Source organism: Rhamphochromis sp. 'chilingali' (genome assembly GCF_963969265.1).
Source record: "Rhamphochromis sp. 'chilingali' genome assembly, chromosome: 11".
NCBI lineage: Eukaryota > Metazoa > Chordata > Actinopteri > Cichliformes > Cichlidae > Rhamphochromis > Rhamphochromis sp. 'chilingali'.
Window position 1 is genome coordinate 35,262,308 of NC_137938.1, and position 23,263 is coordinate 35,285,570.

Sequence of the window (23,263 nt, forward strand, 5' to 3'; positions counted from 1 at the left end):
AATTCTCTGTGACGTTGTGTTGCAAGTCATTGAGCTCATATATGCTTTAAATCTACTGGGATCCCATTGTAGTGTTTTCTAAATAATGTTTAATGTTATCCCAAAATTCTTGAGTAAAACAGAAAGAACGATAACACAAAATTCAGTTCATTTTAGCAGGCAGCGGCTAAAAATCAGCACTGAAAAGCAACAGTTTAATCTTCCTGCTCAGCTTCTACTGCTGAAAACTTTTCCCACCGGTTTCCTAAACTTGTCCGGTCCCTTCTTGTTTGAAACCGATTAATGAGGCGGCTAAACTCACTAATTGGCTACTTAATTGGCCCCTGTCACCGGGCGCGCTGCTTCCGCTGGCTTTTAGCGCACCGCCACCCTCCTTTCTTTTCTCAGAAATTACAATCCCACCTTGTCACAGCGATTTAGGGTCAATCTCTCACACAGGAAGGTGCTCTCGCGGAGGACCCCCCCCCCCCCGCCACCTCTGGATCCCCCTCTATCAGTATCTCCCTCCCACTCTATCTTGGTGTTTTATGTCTGCGTCACAACAAGTCGGTAGAGAGCGAGAGGCAGGGATGATGGCGTCTCTGGCGGCTTGATTCCGGTGCTGCTCTGACAAACCCGCCTTAATAGCATCAGTAGGTGGTGACGGAGAGGGGGGGGGGGTTGAGAGCAAAAGCGACGGGAACATGACGAAACGGCACCGCGGAGGACGGACAAACTAGACTGAGAGACGGACGGACAGTCAGTCCCCCCTCCTCCTCCTCCTCTCCCTCCTCGCTGACGGCTTGACTGACACACACAGGCGCTTGGCACAGACAGGGACATACATGCACATCATCCACTTTTTGCAAACACGCAGGCTGCGCATCCGAGCTGGCAATAATTGGGCAGCGGAGACCCACAGCAGATGAGGGCATTTCATGTCCAACCTGTCCAGGAATCACTGTGACCCCGACGGAAAGGAGTTCGACTTGACAGGTACCCTTCACCGGCCAGCTTTCAGCGAAATTTGTCTGATTTCCTTCTGACTCACAAAAGGCTACATACACTGTAATGCATCCTGCGTCTGTCTTGACTTGAGTGCATGCACTGGAACAAATGCTCAATGTGCAGAGATAATGCCTGCAGAGTCATTTGATGCATCTATTCAAGTTTTTAAGATGTTGGGAGAGGGGAAGACAACAGCAAAGTGCAGGGAAGATGTTTCAAGTAGCTGCACTGTGATCTTTGCTCATTCAGTCAAACTGTATTGCAGTAGTCATCATGCAGTGTTTTTTTTTCTGTGTGTGTATGTGTATTTGATGTGTGCAGTAATCATTTGTCTTGCTCTCTGGTTGTGTACTCACTCTCATCTTTCACTGTGGTGGATACAGGCTGTCGCTATGCTCTAGTCTAAAAGGAGGCGGATGGAGGGGGGGAGATTTTAACCCCTTTGCACTGAAGCCCGCCTGTCTCAGAAGCAGTCGAAATGCCGGGGCCATAAACCCCTCTGTCAGCAATGGCAGCAAAGTATTCAGCGAATAAATCGGATTTCCATTTCACATGAGCCCTGCTCTCTCTCCCCTCTCTGTCTCTTTCCTCAGGATGGGGGGAGTAAGTGAAGGAGATGATGTGTTGGCTCGATGGAGTGATGGACTACTGTACCTCGGCAATGTGAAAAGAGTAAGTGCATGTATGAGTGTGTATGCTTGTGTGTGACAGAGAGACCTTTGATTGTGTGTATGCAGCATGTGCATGAATGTGTTTGGCTGGATTTGAAAAGACTTCCATTTAGTTTTGTCAATCATTCCGCTCACCTGCTATCTCCTTCTCAGGTAGATGGAGTGAAGCAGTGTTGTCTGGTGAGATTTGAGGACAACTCTGAGTTCTGGGTACTGAGAAAGGACATTCACTCGTGTAAGAAAAACTCCTTTTTTTCCTCCCCCCCTCCCGCTCCCTTCGGCAAGAAGAGTAAGTAGCTTCCTGTTGAGAGAACTTTGTACTTGTTGGGTTAAAAATGCATCTAGCTTGAGCTTTTGAACACAGAGATGCTCGGATGAACTCGCAGTAAAGGTGGTGCTTCCACTCTCAGATTTTGCTGAAGGAGTTGAATGAATGCTCGTCTGATTTGTTCCTCTTGTGAGCTCAAAAGTTCAAATCTTGTGCCTTTTCTCTCAAGATCTCTCAACTGTTGTCAAAGAAAAATGCAGAAGAGAAATTTCAGTTACGTTTGAGGTTATGATACCGAGTGCTCTGAGTATTCTGACAGGGGGCATGTTGAGATGTAATTGGTATATTACAGTCTATTTAAGAGTTTATTAGACTCCACAGGGAGCTAGCACCCCCACTCTACCTAACATCAAGAGAAAGGGGAAGTTGGACACTTGTTAGGACCAGGCTGGATATCCGCTCATCAAATGAAGTGAAATCTGAAAGGGTACAGGAGACACTGAAATCAATGAGGTGGCAAGGATGTGAATCAATATACATAAATTAATGCTGTTGACTGCTTTCTCTCTCTCTGTCTTCCTCTCTCACATTTCCTTCCTCCCCTCCCCTGCTATTCTCTGTCTTTTTCTGTTTGCCTCAGTTGCTGCTGGAGTGGAAGAAGTTTGCTGTATTTGTGACGCTCCGCCTCTTAAAGAACCCCTCATAAATTGTCTTAAATGTCGCCACGGTAAGGGAGCACACCTCATCACACGCTGTCAAATGGTGGTGCTCCACCAGTTCCTGCACTGACCTTGAACGTTTGACACATTATGGTAAATAAAAGTGCCACACTTATAAAAAGAAAACCACATATCAGAAATGAGTAATACTGTCGCTGGCACCTGCATCGGAACCAGAAACAAAGTGAGAAAAAAAACCTTCTCTGGGGTTTATTGCTGACTTAAATATCCCTTCCAGACATATTTTAAGAACTGGAAATACTAATTTGCAGAATAATAATTTGCAGCTAATTTGATAATTGCATAGTTAAGCAATCCTAAAATAACATCTTCTTTTTCTGTCTTGCTGAAAAATGCACGCAGTAAGATTTTTAAAGGTTTAACTGCAGATTACAAGATGTGCAATACTCTAAATGAAATTTTGTGTATATACAGTGAAAGCTTGATGTGTCTTCGTCACACTTCTTTACATTGAATACACCGCATTGAGTTTTGCCTCTCTCTATCTAGTGACTATATATGGGAACTTGTAGGTAGCATAGAAACCTTCCAGGAATTGATGGGAATTCACAAACAGTTGGGAATTTTGCTAGCTTTTACAAGCCTTAAAATCTTGGCAGTTGATCCCCCAGCCCCAGGATAAAGGGGAGTCTTTCTCGTGTAAATGCTGTGAGTTTTATGAATGCAAATCGGGATATTACAGGGGTGAGGATTAGTCTCAAGCATATATATATATATATATATATATATATTTTTTTTTTTTTTTTTTTTTTTTTTTTTTAAAAAAGGTACAAAGTGATGGACCATGATTGACTTTCAGAAAGGTTAATCATGCTCACATGTGGCTGTCTTAAAGTGTTATTTTCAGTTAGGACTGAGAAATTTTCCCACTTCATAAGATTTCAGAAAGTAGCAGGCTAGTGTTGACCTCTACACATGCATATTCTGCACAGTGAAGGTCATGCATTTTAGTGTTTTACTCCATTTGGACCTTTAAGCTACGATATACTGAAGTGCAAGTGGGAGGAAGTTTTAAAACTGTCACAGCAATGACAGCAAATCTTAGCGTCATGTCTTCACAGCTCTGTCATGCATACACGGTTTCTGACAGTTTGTTTTTGAGGAAAAAGCAGACAAACATATTCGCTACGTTTCTCTCTCTAAATGCAAATAGTGTAAGTGAAATGTTTTTCATGCAGCTGAAACAAACTGGCACTAAACATGGAGCTGCTCTGTCATTATTGTCACTCCGGCTGTGTGTCTTGTAAACACGAATTAAACGCTCTGCCTCCTCCTCCCATTACAGGTTATCATCCGGAGTGTCACACGCCAACCATCGAACCGGAAGCTGACAGCGATTCGTGGATATGTCGGCAATGTGTCTTTGCAGTCGCAACCAAGGTCAGACGGCTAATCTCTACGTTTCACATGCTGGGGGGAAAAACATTCAGTGCATAATATAGGAGAAATCCAGTCAAATATATCAAGCTGTGCTGCGGCTACCCTGTTGTGTGTGGCAGGTAATGGGTTTATTCGAGGTAAAAGCGCACTAATTCTCTCAGTATTGACTTGAGTATTAGATGTTCTACATTATGTCAGTGAAATCATGAACAATCAATAGCTATGAAGCTGAAAAACTACACTGGAGTTGAGAAAAGTACATTTAAAGTCAATCAATCACATGTGCTCCAGTTCTGTAGATATGAGATGAGAAGGCACTCGCTTAATTGTCAATCGGTCAATGTCCATATCTCATTGTCCAGACTTCTGCTTCCTCGGACACTATCTCTCACAGCTGACCTACAATAAAATGAAACGAATTGCCTTCTCCCCATCGCATGTGATCCGTCTCCCTCGCTGCTCTGACATGACAGTGATTTCAGAGGTCGCAAACCAATCAGTTCTGTCCTCAAATTGTATTCACAGAGAGGGGGGGCCCTCAAACGGGGGCGCTTTGCCCGGCTCATGCAGTTTATGAAACTTCGGCTACCCTATCAGCTGTCATCCCTGGACTGGGACCCACAGCACCTGACCAATCAGCAGCAGTGTTACTGCTACTGTGCCGGACCTGGAGAGTGAGTGACACTGCAGAGGCCAGTTTTAAGTTTGACTGTACACTTTGTGTATGCTCCTAAACTTTTTTCATTCTCCCACAAAGCTTGAACTCAGATATCTCAAAGGTGTATTGTGGGTTATTTATAAAGCGCACGCAGTGCATCTGACGTGTCTCAGTCAGTTGAAACTGGCTTTCTTTGAGTGAAATTCTATGTATCAAAGATCAAGTCAGATATGCAATCAATAAAATAAAAGTACTCCAAGCTATCTTTTAAATGCACTCTCTGTGTTTGGCTAGCTCCTATGTAGTACTTATGTAGTACCTCAAGTAGAATAAAGCAAACGCCCAACTGTGAGTCGTGGGACCACAAGATACGTCTTATGAAATGCTGCAGTCATCATTCGGTAGCCATCGCTCAATTATGCTGCTGGACACATTCATTCATTCATTTGTGTGTTTAAAGTCTCTCTTGCTGTTTCTTTCTTGTGACTGGGTTGCAGGTGGAACCTGAAGATGTTACAGTGTGGCAGCTGTGGTCAGTGGTTCCACGAGGCCTGCACGCAGTGTCTAACCAAGCCTTTGCTGTATGGGGACAGGTACATTACAGGGTATCGCTGCAGAAAGCTGACAGTATACTCATAATTATGTTGAAATTTTGTGCAGCTAACACATTACAGTATAATGCATTTGTTTATGTGCACTTTTTAAAACTTTCCCCGGGAGGGTTATAACTTATTTGTTAGATTTTGTTGGACGTTTGAAGCAGATGTTGATACTTGAGGGTAAAGGTACATCAATTCTGATAATTATATGACTGCAAAAAACTTTTTGGCTTGCTTGATAAAAACAGTAAAGCAATGATGCACATTTTAACAAATAAAAAAGACAAAATCAAAATAAATAACAACTCAATTAAGAACTCAATCAAAATGTTTGAAACTTAAATTAACGATAAGGATATAAATTAAGAAAAACAAAGCAAGACATTTTTAATCCTCTTTGTCTTTCCTTATCTGCTAATAAACAGTCAACATCAATATTAAGGCGGTGTATTAGTCACGATCTATAATTGGATCGCGTAAGTCTGTAATTTCAAGCATAGCTTAGTTTACATTGTTTTTTCATTATTACTGCTCACCAAATATCATTTACTTTTAGATCCAGCCTCTTTAGATATGTAATTACCCTGCACAGAAAGTACCTGTGTTCTACTCGGCATACATTTGCTATTGTTGATTATTTCGTTGTTGTTGAATGACACACATGTAGCACAGCTTCTCAGTGGTTCAAAAGGCAATCTCAAATATTCCATATGCTTTATATTTACTTAAAAATATACAAATAGAGAAAAAATCTGCACATTTACGAAACTGGAAGCAAACAGTAAAATTTGTTATTTTAAACAGATTCATAGCAAAGTGTGAATCCACTATCAATATTATTAATTAGCTGATTGTCTCAGTTTATTTGAGATAAGCAGATAAACAGTCTATTTAAGGTAAACAGATAAAGTTGTCCACATGACAGCTTCACTCATCAGAGAAGTGCCTTAATTAGCTTAAGACTAAATTATTAGTGTGCCTGTTAATGTACTCTGTGACTCGCTCTACAAGGACAACAGCTCATTACATACTGAGAGCAAAGGGACGGTGACAGACACTAAGCAGGCATATCACCTCACAGCTATTAGTTCAGATGTGATGCTGGGTGGATATGCAAGCTGCTGATCACTGTGTGGTTTCATAGGCTGCATCCCATGCGTGTAATAAAATGTGTCCATCCATTAAGTTATTATTGTCATTAACCATCTGTGCTAGCCAACTGGGTTTCACACCCTTCCTGACACTGTGTTACCGCCGAACCTGTCTGAAGAGGAGAGGGAAAAAAAGGAGGGATTAGATTTAGATTGACAGCCGGGGGGAGTGAGGCCGGATTGGTACAACATCTGCTGAGCAGGTGATGGAGGAAGAGTGAAGACTGAGCTCACAGTTGGAATAGTAAGCATGCACCGCTGTCATACCATGTCTGCGCTTCATCTTACCCAGTGACCTTCATGCATATAGAAGGACAGATGCACACAGTGTTGTTGTTGTGTGAGTTCAGTTTCAGGGTCATTCGGGGCAGAATGTTATTATAGTGGAAAAATGATACACCTGTCCCTTTATTTCCAGTTCTGCTTGATTTATATGATAAAATGTCTGGAGAAGACATCTATAGATAGCAAGGAAAGCAAAAATGTGGAAAAACTGTGAAGATTTATGTCCTAGATTGGCGAGAGGACGCAAATGTAGTAGCCAAAGATGGCAAAATATTCAAGAAAAAGCAAGTCATTGGCTCCAAAAAGAAGGGTGTGAGGAATCGAGACAGACAGTTTGACAGCGGACAAGGAGAAGGCAGAAATATATATCCACACTCAGCAGTGACTAGAAATGAGACACAGGTGTGTAAAACTAATAGGGGCAGGGCAGATAATCACCAAGGAGGGAGGGGGATAAGAGCAGAAAGTTAAAAATCAAACAAACCAAAAAGCCACATAATGAAGCAAATCTTCAAAGTAAAGCAGGAACTAAAGATAAATAACTAGTGCTGAAATGAAACACGAAGAACAGAGATAGGGGGACACAGACGGCAGGGGATCGTGACCTTTGTTACATGACTGAAAATGAAAGAATAAAAACCCCACACGTATCAATCACTTGAAGTTATTAATAAGAGCTCAACAAGACGTAACATAGTTCCCTGGATTAATATATCTAGATACAAAAAGAAATACTGATTCTGCAAATAATAAACAAAAGGATTAGCTATTTTGTAAAAAAAAATAATAATAAAGATGCTTACCTCTTGACAGAGTTGAAAATTCCCCTCCCTTTTAAAAAAAATTTCATGGAGATGTTTTGCAAATGCACCTTTTTCATCATTCAACAGTCCTAATGTGTCCCTGTGATCCAAAACACAAGGTTCAAGGTTCCTTATTTGTCACATGTATAGTTATACAAGTATAACACACAGTGAAATGTAACCAAATCACTTATGTTTTGGGTGAAGTCCCACCTCTCTGTAATCATAACCCTAAAAAAAAAGTTACATGACCTCCTTGCCATAGGTAACTATTACACAAACAAACTCATCAAGAGTAAAAGAAATGGTTTTTTAGGAATAACCTGAGGTGCTTGTCTGAATTTTTGTTTTTTTCTTCTGTTTTAGGTTTTATCAGTTCCAGTGCTCTGTATGTACAAAGGGACCAGAGACAATCCAAAGACTCCCCATGACTTGGTGATTTTGACATTTTGACTGTAACATATTTACTGACATTTTTACAGCCAATGAATATGAACAGAAACAGAAAATACATTTTAAAGAATTAATTCCACCCATTTTTGGTAATCACGTCTGGTTGACACACAAATTAATATAAATTGTGTCCATTGAAAAGAATATACAAAAAATGACACCAAATATTGATTGTTTATGTCCGTGCTGTTTTTGCATTTTACCTGTGTCTTGTGTAACGGACTCTTACTCTTTTGAAATGCAGGGTGGATTTGGCTCATTTAGTACTCTACCATCTCTCGCTGTGCTGCAAGAGGAAATACTTTGATTTTGACCATGAAATCCTGTCCTTCACCAATGAGAATTGGGACTCGTTGCTGCTAGGCGCGGTATTGATATTTCCCTGTTTCAGGACCATGATGAAATGATGTGAAATGCTGCCAGGCTTTTTTTTTTCTTACATTTGAGACTTAAAGCCTATTAACCAGCATTAAAGTAAAATTAAAGTTAAAAATGTATGACCTCTATGTAAGCTTAAAGGAGAACACCAAGTTAAAAATTCAGTGTTGATCTAGGACAGCGGTTAGTGACCTTACTTGGCCAATAGACCCCCACAGCCGTATCAGATTAACTGAACTCTCCTCCACTATCACCAAGTGACAATTATTACTGTTTTGAATGGGTTAGCTGCCTTGAGCTAAAGCGTTGAGTAGTTCATATGCAGTACTGTGCAGCTTAACCATTTTAAATGTCCACTGATTATTTTCAGCGAACTATTTCAACAGTTAGTACATTGCTTATAAGAAATGAAGCAAACAAACTGTTTACTCAACAGTTTTTGTAGGTTTGTTTTTAGTACAGTACTCCTCTCGTAAATCTGAATGTCTTTTTTTACTGTATTTCACATGTGAATCCATCTTTGTTTTTCATAGTTTCCTTTGTCTTTGTGCACCAATTATGGATTTTTCAAACATTTTCATTCATTCTTGCAACATGTGTCTAGCAAGAATCAGTTTAATTTGAAAAATAAACTTCTATTGTCATTGGTTAATTTTATAATATTTCCTAGTATTTCATTCACAGATTGATATATTGGCACTTAGCTACTTTTAGCTATTCATTTGAACTTTACAGTGTTTCAGCTCACTATCTCAGTTCTTTATCCTTTGTTTCAGATACATATTTCAACCATTTTCCAACAGGTTATCCAGTGCTTTTAGATAACTGTTTCAGCTCTTCATCCAGAATATAAACATATGTTGTATTTTAGTTACTCAACGACAACTTTTACATCTATCCAGTATTTCTAGCTTACTATAGCCACATATTTGCATACAGGGGAATTTAAGATCACAGTCCCTACAATTTATCACATTTAGATGGGCTTTTAAAAAAATATATCATTATTATATGTTCATTTATCCTACTGGGGGACAAATATCCCTCATAAGGAATCAGTCATCTCTTATTAACATCTGTGCTAAAGTCATAGCACCATGTAAAAAGTCTAGTTTCCCCCCCAGGAGAATAAGCAGGAAGGTAAAGAGTTTCCTGTCTCTGTGTCTGAGGTTTTGAGTTCTCCTTTAAGTTGTTCTTAGTATCAAATTTGACATGTACAACAGGGATTTTTAGCCATATAGCCAAAGTAGTTAACAACATTATTGCTGTCAGAAACTGTAAAACAAAGTGATTGTATGCATTAGAGGTTTTCTGTCTGGTGGTCACCTACTGTGTAAACACAGCTTTGATTTTTCATTCCTGTCTGTCCTCCAGCTCTCTGACACGCCAAGGCAAGACCGCTGTCACAATCTCCTCAACGCTCTGAACTCCCACAAAGACAGGTAAGTCATTGCATATGATGAGAAGAATAAACACCAACCACACATGACTGGAGTGATGAGTAGCACTTTATGAATACAAGACTTTTCTTAGTGCACTGAAGGTAGTAGCGTTGGACGTGCAGGTTCAAACTGGCGAGGTGTATTGCATACAGAGCAAGTGAACTATGGCTGCCAGTTAGACCAGATTAAAAGTACAACTTTTTGATACTTGTTTGGTCTAGCTGGACAGGAATCGTTGGTATTAATTATTTAAAAACAGTCTAGCAGTTAATATGAGCAAATTTTCTTTGAATATTTGAAAAAACAGAGAAACCTTGTGGCCAAAAAACAGCAGTTTTCTCCAGGCAGACTCTGTTCTAATTATGTACAAGTTAATTACGCAGTCACTACCTCTGAAATGCTCCTGATTCAAATTTTTCATCAGGAGAATATGTACATTGTGTTACACAACTTAAAGCTTAATGTTGACGTCACAGAGGACTGCTAGAAACACACACACACACACACACACACACACACACACACACACACACACACACACATGTAAGGTGATGATACAGTTTAAGAACCAGCTGGAGACAGAAGATGTTTTTCCGTGTTTCCCAGGTTTGTCTCTGGAAAGGAGATCAAGAAGAAAAAGTGTCTTTTTGGGCTTCAGGTTCGAGCCCCTCCACCGCTGACGTCCGATTCGTCGCCGCTCATCACCGACCCACCTATCAACATCACGCACCGGAGAAGGTCAGAGTAAGGACACTGTCTCTCATTTTTGGCTCTTATCTCAGTAAGAGCTGTGAGATTCCCACAGGGCATATAGTCATTATGCATGAACAATTAACTTAGGAATCAAAAGACTGCAATTTTCATATAGCAGCACAAGTATCAGCGTCTCAATATTTTCCTAAAAGAGCAGAAAGCTCCCCTGCGTGCTTTCGTGTGATTATCTACCCAAGTGTGTGTGCACATGCATCTGCACGTGTCCTGTAGATTTCATAGACATCATAAATCATTTTTAGTACTTAGCTGGTGCGTATTGAGACTGAATTACAATGGAATCATTTGCAGAGTGGAGCAGTCTTGAAGGGAGGATTTTCATTTCACAAAACCATCGTATCATTTATGAAACACAAATTTAAAATGTATCCGAACAGAATCCAGATATGTATATTAGAGATGTAACACGCATTGTCTTTGCGTACCCAAATTTCTACAAATTCCCTCTGCTCAGACAGCAGGTTTGTTGGTTCAACTAGTTTTGTCAGTTTTCTATAAATGAGCAGCCAGCCACATCAGAAGCATTAAGCAGTGCATCCATTTTAAGAGATATCGTTTGTTCATCTTATAGAGGGAGCCAGCAGTAAAGAAAGCAGATATTAAAGGATACTGACGGACATTTGAGACATCTGAATGGACATTGTTCTCAGTATTAGGTTTAAAGTACTTACAAAAGACATCAATTGGTTATTTTGTTAAAGCAACATGGGATGTGATTGCTTAGTAGCACCAAGCTGGGGAGGCATGTAAAGGCTGATATATAAGTTGGTGTTTTATATCAGATTTTGAGGAAAGAATGTTCTATGCATAGCTCTATATTTTATATATCTTTACATTTTTCTTATATATTTGAATCCATAATCTGCAAACACTGTAGCTTTTAGCAATTTAGCTTTTTTGATAGTTAACACGATCTGAACTGACTGAGTAGGAAGTTTTGTTCGAGATATCTGCTGGGTACGCTGAGACCTTCAAAGATTTGTCTTCAGATTTGTCTCCCAATCAGCTCAATATTGAAGGATAATATTTATTAAACCATCCGGATCTTATAAGTGAAGTTGTGCTGCTGATTGACAGGAGGAGATGACCATCTGAGCATCCTTGAACATTGAGCAAAGACTTTTGCTAACATACAACATTTCATTTAGATATTCATGCACCTCAGAGGACGATATCTAAACAATTACTGGGTCGTGTGAGCCGTGGTCTAATAGCACCATTCACATCAGATATCAGCATTTCTATTGTCTTCAGTAAAAATGATAATGATTTGTGTTCGTGACTTGTATTTGTTGCGTGTATTTTTCTTATACATAATTCATATAATTGTGTTGCATGAGAAAAATACAAAACTGGCCACTTTCACGAGTTAATCCGAGTACAGAAAATAAAGCTCTTATGAGATAAAAAAAAAAACCACATCAATATTTACTGTAATTCTTTTTTATATGTACCCTTTCTTTTGTGACCCAGACTGAATTGAGCTCTAAAACTAATGTCATGGTTGTCTTTAAATTGGCTTTGGTGAAATTGTCATCTTTTTCTGCAAAGTACTGCAAACAGATTCTTATTGAATTTCAGCTTGCACACCAGAAATATTAAAGTTATATGTGCAGATTGTAATGTTATTTCTCCCCAGAATATAAACCTTTTTATATTAACACTTCATAAGATATCCTCTAAGATATCCTCCTTACAACAGAATGTCAGCTTTATACTCTCTTATAATCCACTGACCAGACTGCCGTGCTATTTGCTAAAAAAAAAAAACACGCTACGAGAAGGATAAATCTCTTCATTTAATGACTATTCGGTCTTTTCTTTATCATTGCCTTTAGGACAAAAGACACATTTCAATTCCTAAGACTGATAAAGTTCTAATTATAGTATAATGACAAGTATATGCTGGCCAGTCATGGAAGCATGCAGTGGAGATTTCATCCTTTGGGAGACGCTTTTGCAGTTTTAGCTTTTGCAGCTTTTATAAACAAGGTCAGTTTTAAGCACAGAGGAAGAAACAGATTGCCAGATAAAGGATGTTTAGGCTGGTCTGTATTAACAATCATCTCACTGCTCTTCTGTATCACACTGCAGTAAAAACTAAGTGTTGCACACAGGGACTCTGTCTCTGTGTGTATCCTTGTATACTTATTTATGTGTTTTTTTTTGCTCACTTCAGCCCATTGTCGCTACCCTGCCAGAGGAGAGTGGGGGGGCCAGAGTCACGTAAATCAAAGCGTCGCATCATGGAGACACAGGTCAGTGCCTCTGTCTTCAACTCAGGGGAAGGGGGGAGGAGGTCTGGGGAACAAAACCTCTCTGGTATTTTTTCCTTTTTTTAAATTTTTTTTTCATGCATCCAGGTAAACAGCTCTCTGCGATCCAAATAACCTGTCAGTCAGAAACTGTGATGAAGGTTCATTTCGCAGTCGAGCTCAGTCTGTGTCTTTTTACACCCAGTGCAGCTCAGTGCCTCATATTTTTCTTCTCCCTTTCGCTGTATGTTGAAAGCCTGCTGATGCTTTACAGTCTGCTGTTCGCATAAAGGCTAGCACGTGAGAGATGAAGTGTAGTGTATGTGGCTCAGTTAAAATGTATAATTCAAATCCAATCTTGGCTGCTCATGTATTTCATCAACACCTGCAGTTCAGCGCCACATTTATCTTGATCATCAAATCCAATTCCCAGCGGACTGCACGGAAACAAGGAACATCACATGCGGTGGTTACTATTTTTACACGGCATTCTTACAGTGCTCATTGTACTTTGTCGTCCTACACATCAGTCATCCATGTATGTGCACATACAGTAATCCTGGAACAATACGCTCTGCAGAGCACTCGTTTCCACTCTGGCACATCCAGGCCCCATTGTGCCCCGTTTGATTGATGCTAATCCCCGTCCGTCTTGGAGGAGCTGCTTCCTTGTACTGTGGAAAGTGAGATGGGAAGGAATGCTGATATGCGTATCCTGGGATCACTTCCAAGTGCACTTTGCAGTCAATTACAGTTTGGCCAGGTGGCGCTGGCACCTTGACAGTCCAGCACTGACAGAGCACATCCATTTAAAGGCACAGATGTCGACTAAGGCCACTGAATAATAATCCCATCCTAATAGTAATGCTGGAGAAGGGAATGATAATGGGCTCACTCTGGTGCTATATGTCACAGTCCAGTGATGAGAAATCTTTAGGTGGCATCCTCCGAGATGATGCCTCCAGTGATTGATGGCTCTGATGATCTTCTGATGTTTTTACTTGTCATGGGTCATGAGTCGCCGCAGAGCAGCACTATGAGATGTGCTATGGAATGATGCGTCTAAGGGAGACATCCTACTGCTGTGTCTGATGAGCCTTGATGATGTGGCATCCTGTTATTTATTTGGATTTAAAGATACAGTGATGTAAAGAAAAAAAAAGAGTTTTTACCCCCTTCCTGGTTTCCTATGTTTTGTATGTTTGTCACACTTAATTGTTTCAGATCATCAAACCAATTTAAATATTAGACAAAGACAACACAAGTCAACACAAAATGCAGTTTCTAAATGATGGTGTTTATCATTAATTACCACAGCAAGTTTTCTAGGTCCTGAGCAGCAAAACAGCCTCCACCGCCATATTTTACTGTGTGATGTTCCTCTTCTGAAATGCTGTGTTACTTTTACGCCAGATATAATGGGACACACACCTTCCATAAGGTGTCTCATCAGTCAACAGGATATTTTCCCAGATGTTTTTTGGCAAATGTGAGACAAGCCTTTATGGTCCTGTTGGTCCGGAGTGGTTTTGGATGCCAGTCTCTTTCTTATTGTTGAATCGTGAACTTTGACCTTAAATGAGACATGTGAAGCCTGGAGTTTTTTTATGCTGTTCTGGGTTCTTTTGTGACCTCCTGGATGAGTCATCGCTGTATTCCTGGGGTAATTGGTCATTCCTGGGAAGCTTCACCACTGTTCCAAGGTTTGTGTGTATAATGGCTCTCACTGTGGTTCAGTGGAGTCCCAAAGCCTTAGAAATGGCTCTGTGACCCTTTCCAGACTGATAGATGTCAGTAACTTCTCCGGTGTTTCTTGTGATCGTGGCACGATGTGTCGCTATTTGAAACCTTTTAGCCTGCTTCTACTTTGTGAGACAGGTTCTAGTTAAGTGATTTCTTGATCCAAGAGGTCTGCCAGCAATCAGGCCTGAGTGTGTTTAGCGAAACTGAGCTCAGCTTTCTAGTAAATGTTGTTAATCACAGTTAGTTCATGATTTAACCAGAAAGGCAATTACTTTTTTTTACACAGGACCAGGTATGTTTGGATAACCGTTCTCCTTTAATCAAAAGCATTTTGAATTTACTGAGGTTATCTTTGTCTAATATTTAAATCTGTTTGATGATCTGAAACTTTGAAGTGTGACAAAAAACAGGAAATCAGGTCAGGTGCAAGCACTTTTTATTACACCACTGTATATCTGCCCGTTTTTGTCATCAGGCAGTGCAAGGAAATGGAAATCAACCTGTTCTGTATCTGTAAGAATAGCAAAAAGCCTTCAGGATGGATATCCCCTCAGTTTTAAGATGTGTTCACTCTGGTTTTCAGCATGCTCACCTGTCTCTAGACGTATCTGTCATAAAACAGAACGTTCCCTGTGCAGAATTGACTTAATGCATGAGTGAGCACGGAGGTACGAGTGCTTCATTGACTCCTGTGATCTTGGCATCCAGACACAAGCTGATCTGTGTGTGTCTTCTGTGCCCAGGCATGTCCACCCCCAGTAGCTGCCAACCCTATTGAGCTACTGCCATGTTGCCATGGCTACATGGGTGGGGCCAGCCTGTATAACTCCAGGAAGTCAGAGGAGGAGCTTAACCTGAGGTAAGAGTTGTAACATTTTATTGCTCAGGTGAATTATTCATGAATAAGAGAAGTTTTCAGTTGTACAGTTTTGTTCCTGCTCAGGTAAATTATTAATGGATGTAAGAAGAGTTAAAAACTGTGTAAAAAGTAGTATCCATAATTTATAATAATACAAATATAATGGCTAGGAGGAGGAGGTGACTCATCTGGTTTCAAAAGGATGTCCATTTTTAGAGAAGCCAATGGGAAAAATAACACTTTGGACCTCTTGTCTGTGACCTCAGTAAACACTGTCCTGATGACTTTTTGGACTTTTAGATTCAGGTCTTATTGAATGCAAACAGCACTCATTTTGTAAATTATTGCACCTTTTGGAGTCAAAAAGAATAACGTCACTTAAAGTAATGGACTATCAGTAATGGTTAAAGGGTGAATCATTAATAGCTGTAGCTTATTAAAAGTATGCGTGACAGTTAAAATTACAAGCTAATAGTATTAATAAACAAATACAAGTGTTATCTAACATTTGAAACAGTAGTTATGTAAAAAGTTATATTTAATTAACTATTGGCTGATGAATACTGATGAATAGTTGAAGGCGGAGATATGGGTTTATAGTTGTTATCAAATTGTTAGCTAAATATTATGAATAAATGAATAAATACCATTTAAAAAATGAAAAATGTAATAAAATATTGTTGTCTAACAGTATAAATAAAGTTGTTGTCAAGGCTAGCAAAGCAGACTCAGGCGCAGACCACAAACTCCTTCAAACAAGAGTGCATTTATTTACAGTGCTCTCCACAGTGAAATATATGTACAAAGGTGTTTGGGGAAAAGGGGCCGGGGTTCCAGGGTCCGGGAGTGAAAGGGGCAGGAGTCCAGGGAGGGAAGATTTCCACACAGCTTTCTTAAACACAAACAGCTCCTCTTCTCTCCACCACCACTCTGGCTCACGCTCAGTCACAGTGCACAGGGAACGGGTCCAGGGGGAATCTACACACATACAGATAAACAGTTAGTCTCCAGGTTCAGGCGTACTCACAACTTAAACTTTGCAGATTGCAGGACGACTGACGCTGATGGCTCAACGATCCAGCGACGAGTAGCGCAGGTCCGCCATCTTAACTAGCACTAATTCATAATCAGTGGCAGGTGTGCTGATCATCCCCAGGTGCGTGGGCCAGGGGCGGGAGCCCACACTAAGCTCCGCCCCGGCAGGAGAAAGAGAGAGCGGGAGAGAGCGAGAGAGAAAGAGAGCAGAGGCGAGAGCTGACGTCAGCTGGCGAGGTGCGCGGACCATGACAGTTGTTTGTTGACAATGAGGGCTAATCAAGCAAAATTAGTTGCTACGCGTAATACTTAAGTAGCTGTTAAACTGAATAATGTCAGGCTGAAATAGTAGTCTTAAAATTATAGTAAGTTGAAAAAGGTAAATAAAAGTAGGTTATGATTATAAAAGTGACCAAATCCGGTTTCAGATGAGCTCAGCTGAACTCACTTGAACATGATAAGATTGTTGATGCCATCAAACATGCCTTTGAGGGTGTTGGGTCAGATGAAAAGCACAGGGCCGCACGGATAAAGGTAAAAATTAGAAAATACACGAGGAACCCGTCAAAAACCTTGTTTCCATCATATTCTTTAGGCAGTAGAAATCTCCGTGGCAGAAAAGTAAGTAACCTGAAACAAATAACTCCAAGGCTAGAAATCACAAAAGTGTTGTTGTTTTTTTTCAAAGAGGCTTTAAAATAAATTCTTTTCCTTTTAAACCCAGCTGGATGGAAATTGTGTGTCAACCTGTCTGAATCCCCTTCACAGCTCTCCTCCAAAACGGATGTATGCCCTATACCACACCACCTACAATGGGAACTCAACACTCTCCAGGAGTCTCCATCACTACAACAGGTTTTTCTCATTTATCCTCCTCAAATCTTATATAGTGGCTCACTGCTGACTTTGTCTGGGGTAACTTGTCATACTATAATGTAGTGTATGTATATATGCTTGTATGTTCCCTTTCTAGACGAGTGGACCAATCTTGAACACCTTTGCATAAGCACTGCCTGGGGGCACTGTGAGTGCCAACATATATGTGGTGTATACAAATATTTTAGACAGATCCCTCAATCGTATACATTTGACAGTTGAGCACCGAGTGGCACGTTTGTTGACGTTCAGTGTGCGCACACTACATATTTTATCGGTCAGCACAAATTTTTAATCTTCCCAGTGCAGCTGAGCAGCCCCCCTTATCGATTAAGTTATCAAAATAAACCACTACAAGCACCGCAGGCCTGTGTATGAAACAAAGAGAATATAAATGAAAATATGCTAAACGTTTTATGTGCTCACAATTAAGAGATTCATTATGAAGAAGAAGTCATTCTGGTTTTTTCAAGTTAATTATCAATGATTTTCTTGACAGTTATTGTTTCTTGGCCTAACACCAAAGCAAAGACTGGCACGTAGCCCAGAATTATGTAATTTATTCATAAATTTTTCTGATTCTGATATTCTGATCTAAAATTACATAAATAACTTAAAAGGAACTAGTTGACCATTCATTATTACAAATGTTTTAATAGTTCTGAGATAAAACACAGTTGTTGTCATCTTGTATCTCTTATAATACAGGTATAAAATATTTTTAAGTTATTTAAATATTACTTAACTGTAGATTTCTTAATATAATTTTTTGTTGGGTTTTTTGAGCGCAAACCTACAGTAATTGATTAATTAATTAATTAGTTGTTAAATTTTGGCTCTTTTGGAGCAGACAGCAAGGTTATTTTACAGTTTTTAAACTGACCATGAAACTCTTATTCTGCACAGAGAATCTGTAGTTAGTGCTAATATTCAATTCATGTCCATAGTTGGTATTTTATATACAAGTTAAAAAATCTAAATGTTTTTCTCATAAAACCATACTACTGACTACTACAGATCAGGAACTAGAATAAAATATACATAACAGAATAAACTTAATGTAACTTAAAATAATATCTTTAATACAGTTATCTAAAATATCAAAAACTGACTTGGTCTTTACCAACCATTTATTTTTTTTACATCTATAATTAACTTCATAATTAACTATTCAGTTGGTAATAACCTCTATTGATGGGGTAAGTGTTTAGATCCTTGGCTGATACATGGTTGACTATGCAGCTTTGCAAATTGGTTGCTAATTCTCTGTCTGCACAGAGTTTGGTCACAAATATCTATTAGGATAAAATAACAAAGTAATTTTTATACCCCAAACTTCACAGGTTAACTTGGCTGTAATGTAATGTTTGTAATATTGTTTTGCATTAACACTTTCTTTGGCCTATTATTAGTACCATGACTTTGGAACAGAAAAAGGGCGATTGTGACATATTTTCACAAAATTATTATTAAAAAAAAACGCAGCAAGCAAGAGTGATGAGAGCAGTGAGAGCAGCATCGATTCAAGAAGACACAAACCAAAAGTCTACCTAATATTAATATATGGGTTATTTACGAACTTCACTAATACTATATTTAATTTTTTTTTCTTAGATAAAATATGTGAAGGACCGACTGATCTCCATCCAGATGAATCCATCCTCTTTTCCTAACTCCTCCCCTTCTCTTTTCCTAGCATGGAGGACAACTGCAGGTTACCACCAACATACTTCCCATACCCCCTCAATTCCAACAGCAACCATCACCACAACCACCTCCACCAGCACCATCACAACCACCAGCACAACCACCAACATCAACACCAGCTGGGGCAGAAGCAGCTGGAGCCCCTCATTCTACGTGACTTACCTCCTTATCAGGCTGGCATGGGTGCAGGAGGTGGTGTAGGCGGAGGAGGAGGAGGTGGCAGCGGTGGTGGAGGAGGAGGAGGTGGCGGCGGGGCACCGGGAATGGGAATGGGAGGTGGGGACGGAACAGTGGCCAGGAGCTGGGGAGGAGGGGAGGCAGTGAGGATCCTGGCGAGACGAGTCACACCTGACGGGAAGGTGCAGTACCTGGTGGAGTGGGAGAACGTGAGTTTGTACTGAGACAAAGAGCGTAAACTAGAGACACAATGACTGTTTTGCAGTTGTCACAGAACTGCTGTGTATGTAATACGTGGCAGTGTTTAAAGTACAAACAAAACAAAAAGGAAAAAAAATTCTACACGTTGCAAATCCAGGTTGCTCTCATAGCATCACCTCTAATTCTACATCATTATAACCTCACTACTTGTTACTAAATGTCCCTCTTTGCTAGTGTTTCTCTGATATTTGTACTGTTAACTTTGGAATATGCCTTTGCATTTATCATCTTTTACAATGATGAGGGAAAATGTGTAAACCTCCTGATGATTTTATCTGTGTTTGGACCACATTAATATTTGTAATTAAAAGGCCACGCTTAAAAAGAAATATCTGAAATTTCAACATTTAACAGTCAAAAACCCCCAAATATACTTATTTTACTTTGTTCTGGTTCAGTTTTGTGTTGAAACCTAGTTATCACAAATAAAAGAGTGGAGTTAGAGTCACTTTAGACAAAAAGCAGAGAGAAACAGCTGACCTAGATCCATCCTAAGCTCATTAATTTAAATGTTATCGCTGGCATGCTTATTTTAAGATTTTATGGCTCAGTTTTAGGAACAGTTTGTGTTGGGTGTAGCTTCAAATGTAATGTACAAGTGCAAAGATGGTAACTACCGCTTTTCTGTGGGTTGTCCACAGTAAGAAAACAACAAAGCGTATTTCCTAAAATTTGGAACTATTTCTTGGCAAAAAACCTACAATACACCATTTAATTGTTCCTGCCCACTAAATTAGAATAATGTACAATACAGCTTGACTCGATGCACAAAATGACAGGAAATGTGTAAGAGAACAGGTAGAAAAAGTATTACTGTGATAATAAACAAGAATTTGATGATTTACCAGAAACGAGAATCAAATTTTGCCAAAAAGTGAAAATTGTTTTCCGCTTTGTTAACAGTTTGACCATATTACTACAGGCAGGTCATGAGGACGAGCTCAGCCACTATTTCACACATCTATTTGATTTGGCATTTCTCATAAAATATATAAATGCAGCGTGCTATTTAAACTGGTTCAAGTTGCCAATAGTTGCAGTGCATCTGCAAGCTACTTTGGAACCCTCTTCCAGAGTCAGTGTCATATCCGTTATTATTATTGTGTATACTTTGCTTCGTCTCGCTGCTGCTCCATGCTGCTAAATATAAATGACCATAGACTAAAATACTCTGAACTATACTTTAATATTTAGATAGTATGATGTGATGATGATTCATTAATTTGAAAATATTGTGATTCTGACATCTTTTTATTTTCTGTAAAATGAAAATTGCTTCTTTTTTAAAAGAATTTGGACATCTGAGGACTACAATCACTAAACTGATAGAGCAGGCCCCATAAAGTTTTACTACATTTAATTACAAAACTCTAAAAAAGTTGTGACACTGTGTAAAATGTACATGAAAACAAAATGTAATGATTTTCAAATCTCATAAACCCACAGTTGTTTAAACTGAGACATTTTACTTTTCATGAATAAAATGGCTCATTTTGAATTTGATGTCGGCAACAAGGGTTAAAAAAGTTGGGATTGGGGCAAAAAAAGGTTTGAAAAGTAAGTGTTACTAAAAGAAACAGCTTGAGGAACATTTTGCAACTAATTAGGTTTTAAGTGGCAACAGCTCAGTCACATGTTTGGGTATAAAAAGAGCATCTTAGAGAGGAAGAGTTTCTCAGAAGAAACGGGCCAAGGTTTCACCATATATCTATATCTATATAGATATATATATATAATTTGAAATCTCACTGAAAATCAATATGGGTTGACCGCGATCTTCAGGCCCTCAGGTGACACTGCATTAAAACAGGCAAGAGTCTGCCATTGAAGTCACAGCCTGGGCTCAGGAAGACTTCCAGTTGAAAACATTTGATATGTTTGCAACTGGTATGAAAAAGAACAGTCAGGACTTTTGGTGAGCTAGAATTCTATATCAAACAAAAATGGGATATTATTCTTCTCCTGGAAGTCCAGCAACTGGCCTCCTCAGTTCTTGTTCTTCACTGTTGTTAAAAGAAGCGACGATGCCTCACAGTCAACATCGTCCCATCTTTTTGGACATATTTTGCTGCCATTAAATTCAAAATAAGCATATATTTTTCTTAAACTAGTAACATTTTCTCAGTTTAAACCAGTATGTGTATTATGCTTTCTATGTTCTGTTGTGAATAAAATATGGGTTTATGAGACTTGCAAATAACTGGATTCTGTTTTTATTTATATTTCACAAAGCTTCCCAAACTTTTTGTACTTTTTACAGCTCACAAACATTTATCAAGTTATTAACAGCATTTGCTACTGATATCCAAGAAATGAGATGTCAAGCTTCCATCAGCTTTCGCTTTTCTAATTGCTCATTCATCAACTCGTGGTTAATGTTCACGTGGAGTTCAGCGAGAAAATGAGCCCAGAATGTTATCAGAGACGAATGGCCCTCTCATCAGTGAGAGGCATTATGACAGCCTGCTGGTGGCTGCTGGCTGTGCATGAAAAAGCAGTAACCTTTTAATGGACACAGTACTACAGACAGGCTTATATTTTGGACTACGTTGGGGGGAGTTTAATGCCTCACTGACGAGTACGTTATTGAAGGATTTGACTTTGGCTCTATAAACAACAAATTCTCTGGAGGTTTTCATGTTTTTTTTTTCATCACAGTATGTTAATAAGAGATTGTATACATGTTATTATGGGGATACTTATTTGTTATGTTAGATTTTGTCACACATAATTTACATTTAGACTACTGTTATGTCTTAGAAATAGGAGCCACAAGAGGGCTTTTGTTTTATAGATAGAATTATATATTCACAATATATTGCTATGATGGAACAACTTTATTTTATTTATTTTGATGTGGTTGCATAGTGCCTATATAGGGTGTGTACCTGCCGATTGGTCTGCTCGACTGGGTCGGCCAATCAGACGGTGAAAAGACACGAATGAGTCCATACTGATACAAGTGAAGGCTCGTTGTTGACAGATCCAACAGTACCTCAAAGGTTTGGGGTTCCCTTAGATAATGCATGAATTTTGAGAAGATTGTGATATTATATAAAATGCAACCGATTGGTAATGTTATCTGTGACAATTAAGGGAATAATCGATCATTAATAATTTATGTTTTATAATAGATAATCTATGTAGAAGTACAGTGGTAAGTTTTCAGTGTCACTCCTATCTTCCAACAACATCTACACAAACTCATAAATCACTTATGATGAGTGATTTCATTCATCCTTAATTGTCATTTACAACATATGTTCAATCTTATGCTGTAGGAAAAACCCCCAACTTGGAGTACTCAAAGTGACCCCCAAACCTTTGTGTACGTGTGCATAGACGGACCAGTTACGCTGCTGAAGAGAGTTTTTTAATCGAACAGGACTGTGATGTTACTGTACATTCCAAACAACAAAACAGTATATAAACACATTTTAGCAAAGCATACATTTAAAGTCATCACAGTGGAATTATTTGAAAGAATTTTCTTTTCTTTTGTCTGTTTATGATGGGACTTAAATGTCATAAAGATCAGCTAAAGGCGCTCCCACTCCAATACTGTTCACAACAGTACAGGTAAATAAGACACTCCATACTAAAACCATAGTTTTCTTCCAGGGACTAACAGTCTATGGTTTAAATCTAAAACAAGGCATTAAGCACGAATGCATCAGCTGAGGCCTGACTGCTCACGTCCCATCTACTTAAATATGTTTATGGAGGTGAAGTGGAGCTGCTGAAAGTTGGATTTTATCTTTGTG

The 23,263-nt window shown here is 39.2% G+C and overlaps 1 protein-coding gene across 1 annotated transcript; it reads left to right on the plus strand.

Annotated features, from left to right (window-relative positions):
* Positions 1-580: 580 nt before the first annotated feature.
* Positions 581-21,832, plus strand: phf1 (PHD finger protein 1). Its single transcript, XM_080897036.1, has 15 exons — positions 581-975; positions 1,581-1,659; positions 1,812-1,893; positions 2,567-2,653; positions 3,952-4,046; positions 4,572-4,720; positions 5,202-5,297; positions 7,909-7,977; positions 8,240-8,363; positions 9,748-9,815; positions 10,422-10,553; positions 12,766-12,844; positions 15,328-15,443; positions 17,247-17,333; positions 19,051-21,832. The coding sequence occupies exons 2-15, from the start codon at positions 1,582-1,584 to the stop codon at positions 19,460-19,462; spliced, it is 1,674 nt and encodes a 557-aa protein (XP_080753162.1). The 5' UTR covers positions 581-975; position 1,581; the 3' UTR covers positions 19,463-21,832.
* Positions 21,833-23,263: the final 1,431 nt, after the last annotated feature.

What these genes read in the sequence shown, in the direction of transcription:
- phf1 (XM_080897036.1), top strand. Translation starts at nt 1,582, where the DNA reads ATGGGGGGAGTAAGTGAAGGAGATGATGTGTTGGCTCGATGGAGTGAT. An exon ending in CCTTTGCTGTATGGGGACAG is followed by an intron (nt 5,298 to 7,908) that starts GTACATTACAGG and finishes CTTCTGTTTTAG; the next exon opens with GTTTTATCAGTTCCAGTGCT. An exon ending in AACATCACGCACCGGAGAAG is followed by an intron (nt 10,554 to 12,765) that starts GTCAGAGTAAGG and finishes TGCTCACTTCAG; the next exon opens with CCCATTGTCGCTACCCTGCC.